This window comes from Oxyura jamaicensis, chromosome 3, assembly GCF_011077185.1.
Source record: "Oxyura jamaicensis isolate SHBP4307 breed ruddy duck chromosome 3, BPBGC_Ojam_1.0, whole genome shotgun sequence".
In the NCBI taxonomy this organism is placed as follows: domain Eukaryota; kingdom Metazoa; phylum Chordata; class Aves; order Anseriformes; family Anatidae; genus Oxyura; species Oxyura jamaicensis.
In genome coordinates, this window is record NC_048895.1 from 85,939,292 (window position 1) to 85,952,581 (window position 13,290).

The 13,290-nt window shown below is 35.4% G+C and overlaps 1 protein-coding gene across 7 annotated transcripts in view; it reads left to right on the forward strand.

The window, feature by feature from the left end:
• Positions 1–13,290, forward strand: part of COL12A1 (collagen type XII alpha 1 chain) — a 97,728-nt gene that overhangs the window by 44,849 nt on the left and 39,589 nt on the right. For all 7 annotated transcript variants that reach the window (XM_035320997.1, XM_035320996.1, XM_035320998.1 and 4 more), the window contains 13 exons: positions 919–1,064; positions 1,333–1,462; positions 2,286–2,425; positions 3,244–3,373; positions 4,726–4,865; positions 5,003–5,135; positions 5,236–5,262; positions 5,591–5,733; positions 8,626–8,755; positions 9,668–9,807; positions 11,083–11,212; positions 11,687–11,829; positions 12,790–12,919. In XM_035320997.1, the coding sequence (XP_035176888.1) occupies positions 919–1,064; positions 1,333–1,462; positions 2,286–2,425; positions 3,244–3,373; positions 4,726–4,865; positions 5,003–5,135; positions 5,236–5,262; positions 5,591–5,733; positions 8,626–8,755; positions 9,668–9,807; positions 11,083–11,212; positions 11,687–11,829; positions 12,790–12,919 (1,662 nt within the window). The remainder of the gene's footprint in view (positions 1–918; positions 1,065–1,332; positions 1,463–2,285; positions 2,426–3,243; positions 3,374–4,725; positions 4,866–5,002; positions 5,136–5,235; positions 5,263–5,590; positions 5,734–8,625; positions 8,756–9,667; positions 9,808–11,082; positions 11,213–11,686; positions 11,830–12,789; positions 12,920–13,290) is intronic.

A 13,290-nucleotide genomic window follows, 5' to 3' on the forward strand; every position in this document is an offset into this window, starting at 1 on the left:
GTGTTACCCTGGTTGTTGAGATCTTGTCTGGAAAGCTGTAGCAAGGAGAATTTGCAGTGTGGAAAAAATGTTTGTTCCAACTTAATTCCAGGCTCATAAAGCACAGGTGTATACACCTTCTTAGACTAGAGCAATAGGAATGAATTACAAGGTGGAGTTTACAAACTCTAGAAATTTGATCAGATAGAAACCTGTAGTCCTTCATTTCCACATTAGATAATTAATTCCTGCTACTAGCAGACAGAATACTATATGAAATTCATTCTGATTTTATCAGATTAATTAAAAGTATGTTCAACACAATAAAATCACTTCTATGAGACACAGCCATTATGTTTTTATTGTCAGCTGTCTACAGGATTTTGGTGGATTCTGCGCTGAGTGCAACATAGGATGACTTTTCTGCCTGTTCAAGAATATTGAATGCTAGTGTCTCATTTCAATTCTGTCATTGTTTTGCATTAGGCTTGTCATAAATCCCTAAAGAAGCTACATGATTTTCATGAAGTCTGTGATAATTTTTGATGTTTATTCAATAATTTGAGAAATATAGAAAAAGAAAGTATATAAAATCTTTTTAGAAGTGCAGATCTCAAAGTAGTCATGTACTGTTTCATATTAGATCATTCATGTGAGTTAATGTTGCTTTTTAGAATACTCAAGTATTCCAGTGCAGACTTGTAAGATAGTTTTTTAGCTGTGTATAGCAAATGTATAGCACATTCAAAATGTGATGACAATTACTTCATTCTTAAATTAAGCACCATTTAAAACACTACTATTTGTAGATGACTTTTCTACTGTCTGTAATGTACCCCAATAACCATGCACAATATTTTATGTGATGTACTATCTGTGAAGTGAAATATGAAAAGTGAAAAAGGTGAAAAAATTAATATATATGTTTTTATATGACAGTGCCAATGTCTTCAGTTAGAAACCTGTATGTTTATGACATTGGATCAACTTCTATGCGGGTGAGATGGGAACCTGTCAATGGAGCTACAGGTTACTTGTTAACATATGAACCAGTGAATGCCACAGTCCCAGCCACAGAGAAAGAGGTAAGAGAATTTGTCTTCACCTCTTGTACTCTATCAAAATAATAAGAAAAAACGATTTTCTTGATATATCATAATAACCAAAAGAGGCTGATATGTAGCACTGAAAGTGCAGTGATTACTGGGATATTGTATACAATGAGATCAGTCAGGAAGCTGTAAATATACTGTGAATCTCACAAAAAAATTCCCTTGAAGTTAAATCATTGCTTGCTTTTCTGCCTTTGCTTTCTTCAGTTTTCAGACATGGTGTGTTATTTTTCATGTACAGATGCGTGTTGGACCATCAGTGAATGAGGTTCAGCTGGTAGACCTTATCCCCAATACTGAGTACACTTTAACAGCTCATGTATTGTTCGGTGATATCACCAGTGACCCACTCACCTCCCAGGAAGTGACATGTATGTACATCTTGATTTTTGCTTTGTTGTTATTGCTTCAGCAGAATTTAACTTTCATTTTATTTCATGCAACAGTTTTTAGATATTCTGTTTTATTTAGAAAACCATCTTATCCATATTTTATGCATTTTATACCACTCTCACATTTCCAAAAGACCTTATGGGCAATTTCAATGAAAAGGTACCTACTATTAAAAGAGGAACATTTTTTCATTTTTTTTTTTTCCTTCAGTAATGAAGGAAGTTATAGTGTTATAATGTTTTTAAAAATGACTCTATCTTGCTTGCATTTAGAAACCTTGTTCTCAAATTCAGCCATTCTCTGAAATAGAGAAAATGCAATGTCCCCCCAAATATTAATAAAATTGGAAAGTTTAGGTGAGAAGGAAACATGCCATACAAAGGGAAAAATTGATCTAACCATGGCTTAAACATAGCTTACCTTTCCTTAAACATCTTTCCTTAAACATTTCATACTGCCAGAGGAATGTTTCAGGGCTAGATTCACTCTATATGGTAATCCTTCTGTTCTTGAAAAATGTTAAGCCCTTGAATGTACATGAAAAGTTACGTTTTTAAGCTCTGTTACTTCTGTATAGTGCTCATAATTTACAAATATGAAGCTACTTGTTTATAGCTGTTTTGCTTATTGCTGGGACAATATGTTCTTAAGGTGTCTCAGATAATGGTCTGAGAAGTAAACTTCATGTAAAATTATCGCCTCCATTTCAATGCAATATATGAAAATACTTGATGACTTCTGAGAGACCTGTGCCTCTGCTGTGAATAGCATTTTCACTTGCTACTGTAATTATTTTTACAGTACCTTTGCCTGGACCAAGAGGCTTGACAATTAGAGATGTTACTCACAGCAGCATGAATGTCCTCTGGGATCCTGCTCCAGGGAAGGTTCGAAAATACATCCTAAGATACAAAGTAGCTGATGAAGCTGATGTAAAGGAGGTAAGCAAAATGAATGTTTTTGCAAGTACTTGGTGCTTTTGTTTTGAGGAGCCAGCTTATTAAATAAATAGTAAAAGCAATATAGCAAGCCAGCATTAAGAACAGAGAACATCAGTTCTTGGAATTTGCAGTCAGGAAAGGGTACTGATGTCTTGGAAGCTGAATAAACTAGAGATGGATTTCTTCTTTCTTTCCCTCCTCCTTCTCATCTTAAAGGAAAAAAAAAAAAAAAAAAAAAGGAAAGGAAAAGGAAAAGGAAAGGAAAGGAAAGGAAAGAAAAAAAAAAAAAGCTCAAACTGATTGGAGAATTATTCTGTGCTTTGATAAACAGCCATTTCTGCTCTCTGCTTAAGTGTTACCTTGCCAAGCTTTTAGAATTAGGAGAACATGATTGCAGAACAAAGGTTTGTTTAGCCCCTCTGCCTACTGGCGGCTCATGGGTGAGCATTGTTAAAGATGTCTTTCTTACAGTTATGTGCAAACTTTCCATAATTGTACTGCTGGACATGAATATAACTCTTTCAAGTTTAAATATGTTTTTCTAAGTGAATGAGAATTTTCTGTTGATGCATTCTGTATCATTTCCAAATTGAGTTAAGCAGTGAAAGAGTTACAAGGAGTTTACTGGTATCTGAGAGAATACGCTTTGCAAGGACAGTTAGTGGACAGAACTCAATATTCAGCTGTAAATGTAAGACGACAAATGACAAAATTTAGCACATAATACTTTTCTATTTTTCAGTACAGGGATTTCTAACATTTGATCAAATGCAGAATCAGAAATAGAACAACTCTTAAGTCACTGTTTTTATTCCTAGGTGGAAATTGACAGACTCAAAACCAGCACCACTCTTTCTGACCTTTCCTCCCAAAGACTGTATAACATAAAAGTTGTTGCTGTGTATGATGAAGGGGAATCTCTACCAGTAGTTGCAGAAGCTGTCACTCGTAAGTTTTCCTAACAACCCTTCTTTTAGCTATTTTTATGTTATATTCTATTTGAGTATATTGCAATATATCACTAAGTTAAGGTGGAAACATAATTTCATCTGTCTGAGAAATATTTTATTTGTAGCATAATTTGGAATATAATAATCCCAATAAATCTCAGATGAGTTGTGTTTTACTGCAGTGAACACTGAAACTGCAGTCAGTAGTGAGCGGGAAGACCAGCAACTGAAGAATAATTATTGACATTAGGATGCTGAAGGAGGAATGTAAGGGTAGAATTAGAGAATGCAGAGGAAGGGATTTGCAAGTCTGTACAGCTCGTTGACATCTAGGAAAGCAAGTGAGAATCTGGGATGTATACTAGGGGCTTAAAGAGATGTGATCTTTCTTCTGATACCTGAGAGTTTTTGTAGCATGAAATAGTAAATCAGCCTGTACTTTTAGAGATGTTACTCAGGGAATCATAAAGGTGACACTTCAGTAATAACAACAGAACAAGAAAATCACATTGCATGGTGTGTAAGAGCAGGTACCATGTAAGAGACGTGTCCAACTGAAAAGAGAAGGTTGACATCATCCTGATCTAATCTTATGATTTAAGAACACAATTAAAATGAAGAGCTAGAATAGAAATGAGCAATGTTACCTTATCACTGACAATCACTCTGATGTGAAAAGAAAGAAAAATGCTCTCACTTTTTTTTTTTTTTTTTTTTCTCTGAGTTTTCCATTTTGAAGCGTGGTATTTTTAAAAATATGTTTGAGTTTTTGCTGTTTTTGTTTTGCTTGCTTTTGTGTTAGCCTGTGGTTTGTAGCTGTGGTTTTGTCTGAATGTGTAAAGAGAAAATCAGCCAAAATAATTGCTTTTAGTTTAATTCTTTAGTTTTACCTCTTTACTCATTTCTTTCCAGTAGCTATAATATTTTGCCTTTTTAACCTACAGTTAACCTCAGCGAACTTTTTCTAAGGCAATCTTGTAATTCAGTCATGACTTATTTGGTTTATATAAGGAATTTTAAGATCTGGAAGAAACTCATGCAGGACCTCAATGTCTGTATGGGGGAGTTCATAATTACCCCTTCTAACTCCAAAATATAAGAGCTAGGGCTTTGTTTGCTGTGAGTTTTTCTGAGATCATTGGAGCAGTTTTATCAGGTGATGAACTGTTGATGTGAGATTATGAAGGACAGAGTAGGTGGGCTCAGTTATACCACGGTATTTTACTGTAGTCATTTGAAGCATGGTAAGTAAGGTCTGAATCTTCTACATAATCTTCTAAATTCTTTGTTTGAGTAGTTCCTTGGCTTAACTTTATTTTGTAGTGACATCGTTTCATTTTCTCACAATAGAGCCTGTGCCAGCACCAGTCAATCTCAGAATCACAGATGTAACAAAGCACAGTTTCCGAGGAACTTGGGATCATGGAGCTCCAGATGTCTCTCTCTATAGAATAACCTGGGGACCCTATGGAAGATCAGAAAAACAGGAGGTAAGAATAGTCACCATAAGATTTTTGGGGCAGTCTTTCAGAGGGCATATTTTAAAATCAATCAATCAGTCAATCTGCCTGTCTGTCTGTCTATCTATCTATCTGTCTAATCTATCTATTTATTATTTCCCCACAAGACCATCTTAAATGGGGATGACAACAGTCTGGTCTTTGAAAATCTGGATCCAGATACATTGTATGAAGTCTCAGTTACTGCCATCTATCCTGACGAATCAGAAAGCGATGACCTGATTGGCAGTGAACGAACATGTAAGTAACTACAGGGTATCTGCATGTTATTCATATTCATTAAATCAGAAAGCATACACATACAAGAATACTGAACGCTCTTTCTTTTTTTTGTTTCTAGTACCCTTGGTACCTATAACCACACCAGGTAAGAATCTGAATTTCTGGGTATATTATTATTAAAGAAAACTCATAGCTACCTTTTTTTTTTTTTTTTTTTTTTTTTCCCTAAACTGAGAAGAATGTTGACATTAAAAAGCTGAGATCATTTAATAAACAACATTGTGTATTTGGAAGAATACTAAACACTAGATTACCACATGTTTATTATTTTACAAACATTACAGTTTATGTTGTCTTGCTCTTAATACATTCTGCTCTTGGTCAGGCATTCATGCAGCCCTAAAAGTATGAATGGAGAGTTTGTCCTTCCTTTTTGCTTGAATTAAATATTTATTCTTTACTACCTCTCTCAGCCCCAAAGAGTGGCCCACGAAACCTTCAGGTATACAATGCAACTTCACATAGCTTGACTGTAAAGTGGGATCCTGCCAGTGGTCGAGTACAGAGATACAAGATCATTTACCAGCCTATCAGTGGAGATGGCCCTGAACAGTCGGTAACTAATTTTGAATTGCTGTAGTTATTATAAAGTAGTTCTGCAAATCAATGTGTTAGAAGAATTTATTTACAAAGCACAACTTTACCTTTTAGGTAAAGACATATTTGTAGTAGAGAAGTATAGATTCCTACCTTTTTCTTTCTCCCCTTTCAAATCTGAGATAGAACATTCTCTAGGGAGCAAAAAAACTAATAACTTCAGATATAGCCCTTTAAAAAAATCATATAGTCTATAGATATAACTAGAATATAGTTACAGTCTGTTGAGGAATAAATCATTCAGCACATAAGAATACAAGTTACGGATATACAGATACATAGTTATCTCAACAGTCAAGAATGTGAAAACTATTGTGACTAATTCCATAGTCCAGAGTTCATCATTTTTTTTTTTTTTTTTTTTTTTTGTAGTGTGATTTCTATGTTATTAGAGGCACTTTGCCTTGGAACATACTGTGGGCAGTTGGGAATTGCATGGTATCCTCTCTTACCATGCTGGGGAGAGAATAACCCCCAAGAAGTCTTAGCTGCGAACATGAGCCCATGGGAAACACGTGCTAGGGTAGAGTTTAAGGCTGAGTGTCTTTTAATATGATTGAGCAGCTGTAATGATAGGGAGAGCCAGTACTGTATGATCAGCCTGCATCATCAGCAAGAATTGTGATGAGTGCCCATGGACCATGCAACACCACTTGGGAATGTTAATTCAGTCAGCCTGTTTATCAGAAACAAGCGCTACTTAAAAATGCCCTCTTCTGCAGTGGGAAGCTGTTGTGGTTACTGACACATGAATCAGAGTCTCAGATGAAAACCACTCACATTTAGCTTGTTCCTGTAATCAGAGATCACCATGTTCAGAAGCGTATCTAGGAATGTTTTGGATACTTATGCACCCATTTCTACTTTCTTCTGGACAACATGCATTTCAGTTAAAGTAATTGAACTGTCAATTGAGTCAACTCAAATTGAGTTTAGTTGAGAATCACTAAAAGAATAAGAAGCAGCAGCAAGGTTAATTCATATTTTTGCTCATACTGGAGTGAAAAAAAAATGAAAACTATAGGCATTCTGTGGAAATTTGTGCAGTGATAAAGGATAGACTTAATTAAACTTAATGGACATAATTATTCACAACTGGATAAAGTCCAGCAGTGACAGCTGCAGAAGACTCAATTTTTTTTAGAAAAGCATGCTCTGTTCACAGCATATTAATGTCTGCAAATAAATCTCAGTCATAGGGTAGTAATTACTTACTTTTTTTGTCACTGTGGTATTTGATTAAACTGCTGTGGCTGGGTCCCCAGGACTGTCCCACTGAAATATACAAAATGGAATTTCTAGAAGGTCTTAATTGCTCTTTAAGACTGGTCTGACATCTAATGGCCTTGGCATCAGGAGAGACCACCGCAGGTGATTTGAAGACAACACTGCAAAAACTGCACATCAAAGTGTGGAAACCATTGTGATCATTAGGGACAGATTTTGAAAGGCAAATAGATATGAAACTATGGAGGAAGCAACAATAGGATCCTAAAAGCATTTATGGTTTGAAGTGTGTTTTGGACACTTCAGTACAAATTAAAAGTTTCCTTGCAAATTAAAATTATTCTATGAAATATGAAGATGAGTAAATTCTTGCTTGTTATCACTTCATCAGCAAAAGACCTTATGACAACATACACATATGAATTGAGTAGGCTTTGAAAATAAGTAGGTAGTCTTAAAAGTAAAAAAGATGCTCTGGAGTGAGTGCACTTTTCACACAATTAAAAACACAAAATCTCAAAATTCCCAGATGCCAGAGATCTGAATATTATTTGTAATGTACTGCAAATCTTATCCTTGGTGGAGATTGTTGGAACAGGATTATATATACCCCCTCAGAGGACTGGAGCACCTGTCCTGGAAGAAAGGCTAAGAAATTTGGGGTTGTTTAGCCCAGAGATAAAAGTCTATGGCAAGACCTTATAGCAGCCTTCCAGTGTTTAAAGGGAGCCTTCAGCAAATCTGGGGAGGGACTCTTTGTCAGGGGGTGTAAGACAATGGCTTATGTAGGATAATGGCTTTAAACTAAAAGAGTGTGGATTTAGATTAGGTGTAAGGAAGATATTTTTTTACTCAGAGGGTGGTTGGAACACTGGAACTGGTTGTCCAGAGAAGCTGTGGGCAGGGAACACATCCCTGGAAGTGTTTAAGGCCAGTTCAGATGGGGCTTTGAGAAACTTGGCCTGGTGGAAGGTGTCCCTGCCCATGGTAGGGGGGTGGAATGAGATGATCTTTAAGGTCCCTTTCAACCCAAACCATTCTGTGATTCTACATTAACAAAAAATTGAAATGAAAGATGTATAATGATTTTAGACTCTTAACAAGGATGTATTAGAAACAGAAGCATCATGTTATAAACTGCATGAAATCAAGGATTGACAATGTCAATAAAATGTTATATTAGAGATCTGCAGGGTATTCCATGCTTGTCTTCTATCTGAGAGTGGAGCATAATAAGGACAATTCACAGTCTGTCAAAATGAACAAAAGACTCTTATTGATTTCAATATTATGTAGTCAGAGGCAATGTGGAGAAACAGCTCTGTTCTGGCACAGAACTGACAGCTGATATGTGATTGTGGTTACATGAAGGTTTGGAGGTCTTAAAGAATACTGGCTTTGTGTTACTGGACTCTGTCTGAACTTTTAAAGTTAATTATTAATATGTATGAAAATATTATTGTTCAATGCCTACTGTCAGTTTCCATCCCAAGAGGATTGCACCATACGATATACCATAGTGTTTTCCACTCAGCATCAAATGATTACGTTGTTCATTTTTACAGTAAGCATAAACACAGCAGCAAGAAAAACACTTTAACCTTTTCCTTTTGTTTTACTGCAGACTATGGTAGGTGGGCGGCAGAACAGTGTAGTGATACAGAAGCTGCAGCCTGACACACCGTACGCTATCACTGTGTCCTCAATGTACGCGGATGGTGAAGGGGGGCGAATGACAGGCCGAGGCAGAACCAGTAAGTAACTTTTTGTGATCTTCTTGTTAGGTGTGAAACAAACTTGATGTATTGCTTTTCAGATTAGCTGAGAAAAAATTCCTGTGGTGAAATTCATCATGTCTATTTGTCATTTGGTGGATTTCAAGTATCTAAACTAATTAAGATGGCCAATCAGTCTACTGCCTAAAGAGAAATCCTAGGCCACTAATTTTAGACTTCTGAAAGCTGAGAGAAACCCTAATGCTACCATTGAACTTCTTACTCATTTTAATCTGTTTAATTGTCTCCTTATGTCACAATTTAACAAAAACCTTCAAGCATCTGAAGGCATGTGACTCTCATATGTGCGCTGTTAGGTGTAAGTTTACTATTTTCTTGTAAATACCTTCCATTTGGAGGCTGGCCTCCAGATGTGCAGATTGGAGACTGACACAGAGTGCAATTGGAGACTGTACTATTTTATGTTAATAATACTGTTTTGGTCCTTCTGTGGAAAGCACTGAGTGATTTTCTACCAGAGGCACCTAAGGCATAAAAACCAATTCCCTATTTTTTCAATTAATTAATTGAATATTTAAATTATCTATTAATAGATTTATTAATTAATTTGCACTTTATTTTTGAACCTGCTTTGGAAGTTCAAGCATAGCAATGTGCTTGGAGGCAAATGAGGAAAACAATCCTAAAGAACTCATGGTATAATTCTGAAATAATGTCCAGAAAGAAGCTTTTTTAAACTACATTTAGCATTCTATATGTTGTTGGGTGGGTCTGATGTATTCTGATTGATGAATACAAGTAACTTTTGACACAAACTATTAAACCTGCTTTTAAAAAACTTCCTAACAGTACATTGCATGAGCATGATTTGATAGCACAGGGTGAGAGAATGTAGCCCCACATTTCTGACAGCTCATTAATCTGTTTCAGAACCTCTCACTACTGTGAAGAATGTACTAGTTTATGACCCAACCACCAGTACTCTGAATGTTCGATGGGATCATGCAGAAGGAAATCCTCGCCAGTACAAAGTGTTTTATGGGCCTACAGCTGGAGGTGCAGAAGAAATGGTAAATCCTTCTGTGGATCTCACTAACTGTCTCGAATAAATTGCAGCCCATGGTGGTAGTGAGAGGAATGCTGTGGACTGAAGTGGGTCTTCTTTGTCTGCACACTGTCTTTTTCTCTTTGTATCTAACCTGGAGCAAATGCAGAACACCTCCATGAAAGTCAGTTATTCTCATCTGTAATACTGATATTTGATATTATGTATTTGACCTTAGCATGGAGATGTAATACCACACACATTATTTGCTTGTTTATTCTTAGGGCAGTGTGTGTGACGTAAAGCTGATTTCAGGGTGTACAAAAGGCTGTAATGTCAGACCCTATTTCTAACTATTTTTACTACTAAGAAGTCATGTGTCAGTAGGCAGTCATTTGGGATGATATTTTTGAAAGCAGAAAAATCCACATGGGTGGATTCCAATCTTCTAAAATTACTTAATTACTAATGAGCTAAAACAATCTTGAAAATAGGATTTGATCACACCTGTTGCAGATTGGGAAAATATTATTCTTTCCCACTTGTATTTCATTTTCCACATCTGCACAAGTTAATTTGCCAGTGAAATAAGGAGTACATGAATTACTCCTATTTAAATAGCATCCCCAGAGCTACTGAAAAAAGTATTCCTAAAACGTCATGGAATTTTACTTACAACATGAGGTGCTCATTACTTCTTGTCATTAGCATGTTGTAGTGTTATGTAATGCTGATTTTGAAAGTGACTTAATGACTCTCGAGTTGCTAAATAGTAGTCATTAAAAAGGTCACTGTAGATTCTCTTTACTGATAATAGTAGAACAGGATCAAAATGAAAGTCAGCTATAAGTGATTGTACAGGAGAGCATAGAACTTAATAACCATTGACCAAGATAGAATCTTCCTGAAAGCCAATTCTAGAAGATAACACGAACTCTCTTACCTCGAGTATCAACAGCTTTCTTCCATCATGTAGATTTTATTACATCCGGTGTAGAAATGAGATATGGTGGAGAAGGTGATTTTTAAAGGAGGGGAAATTGCAATCTACCATTCTGGATTGTGAGACTACTTCTAAATTCAGCAATGAAAATAAATAAATAAATAAATAAATAAATAAATAAATTGAAAATCTCTTGGGTTAAATCAGATCTAGGTTGATGTTAGTAGGCCTGCCTATGTTAACTGCAGTACCCTTGTGGGGTAGTAATCATGCATATAATCTAAAATAAATATCAGCACTAATGGAGATGCAAAAAGCTGAACTGTTATGACTCTATATTTCTTATTAAATTTGTAGACCACAGTACCTGGAAATACAAACTATGTCATCCTGAGAACACTTGAGCCCAACACACCTTACACTGTGACTGTGGTTCCAGTTTTTCCAGAAGGGGACGGTGGACGTACATCTGACACTGGAAGAACTTGTAAGTAAAACAGTACTTTAAAATAAAATGTTGGGATTTTTGTTTAGTGACTCAAATCATTAGAAACTGAAGTCTTCTAATTAATTTATATCAATTATAGATTTTTTTTAATGTTTATGGTTGTAGCTCTGTAACTTATTCTTTTTCTTTGGAGACTTTCAGTTCATTTATCTCAGGCAAGTTCAGCTCTTATGTTGTGAAGCTAACTTATTGTTTATTTATACATAAAAGTAAAATTTCAATTCTAGTGCCAGTAGCTGCCCTGCTGCCTGGCAGGGATGCTCTGAAAGATTAATAACTAAGATTCTTAGCTTCATAGAAGGGTAAATAAATAACATTAGGGTAATACAAATCATGTGTTTATCTTGGGCTGATGTATTTCTCAGATTATTTTGAGCACAGTTGAAAATTCAAGTAGAACTAGAACTTACGTAAGCAGCTTTGTAAACTTAATTTTAATTATCCTTGACCTAGTGGAGAGAGGAACACCAAGAAACATTCAAGTTTACAATCCCACACCAAACAGCATGAATGTCCGTTGGGAACCTGCTCCAGGTCCAGTACAGCAATACAGAATTAATTACTCTTCACTATCTGGCCTAAGGCCATCAGAATCTGTAAGTAATTTGGTTTTTATACTATTCCTTAAAAGTGTGTGGAGGATATTGCTTCCTTCAATGAGTGTAGAACAATAATAAACATAGGCCAGCTGCCTGCCTAGGATTATCCCTGCTGAAAATACTGTGCCTATAAAAATTAGTATATTGTAAACAAAAGCTTAATTTGGTGAAATGAAAAAAAAAAGAAAGCGATAAGACTGTCACACTTAAAGCTGATTAATGAGTATCATTTATTTTACTGCAGGTAAAGATGAGTTAAAATCTTTATTTTATATAGTTAGAAGGAAACAATATTTATTAGGAAATGTTTAATTATGAAACGAGATGCCAAATTTATACGATACTACTACTGAATCATCTCTTTACCCCAAATCATTAATACTTAAGTAGGACTGGGTGAGCAGTGAAGTCTGCATAGGGTTAAAAATTTGCCCTCCAGATGTGAAGTAAGGATTTGTGTAGAAATGGGTGCAGTTTTAGATATAGGCCTGTGAATATACTCACATAAAATGTGCACCTATATTGTACATAAATATGTTTTTGTGTAAGGAAGAATAAGAATTTTTAACGAGTCATTTGTATCTGTAAAGTGTAACTGCATAGTATTTTACGCATGAGTAGGAATCTGTCAATTAGAAAATGACCTTTACATGTCAGGAAACCATGACAGAATTTGCATTTTTTGTTTTGGGTTCCTGATTTTTTTTTTTTTTTTCTGAACAATTTTAATGTAAAATATAAGGTAAAACAAAAACAGAACAAGCTCTCCATTTGCAGAATTAATGATCTTTATGTTATTTGGTTATTTTAAACTTGTGTTATTTTTCTTGAAAAATACATATCATGGCCATGTTCCCAATTTTTCTATATTTCATTCAAATTGTTATTCTAAAAAAATATGGTATAAATTGAAGTTTTTTTTTTTTTTAATGTACGTGCATTTTCTTTCTGTTTTAGATTGTGGTACCAGGCAACACTCGTGATGTGATGCTGGAGCGCTTGACTCCTGACACTGCTTACTCGATAAATGTTATAGCTCTGTATGCAGATGGAGAAGGAAATCCAAGTCAAGCACAAGGAAGAACATGTAAGAGGCAGTACTTGTTTTGTGAAATCAATGTCAAGACTGATGTGTGAGGAATCTATAAAATTGGTTACAATCAAAAATAGTGTAAGCCATTCAGTGCAACTCAGAGATCAATATGTCTGAGTTATGGCTGAAGCAGTTGTAAGCCTCCAAGGAAGGGAGCTGTTGCTACATTGCCTGGCAGCTGGAGTACATGCATAATTACCAAACTTATTTTCACTTGTGAAATAAGCCTAATTTGAATTTATATGTTTAAAAAAGAGTTTTAAATATGTTCTTTAAAATGTGTTTAAAGACAAATATCAATTACTCTGTCTGAAAACAAATAGCACATAAAGATGGCTAGAATTTGTTGTCAACAGAAAAAAAGT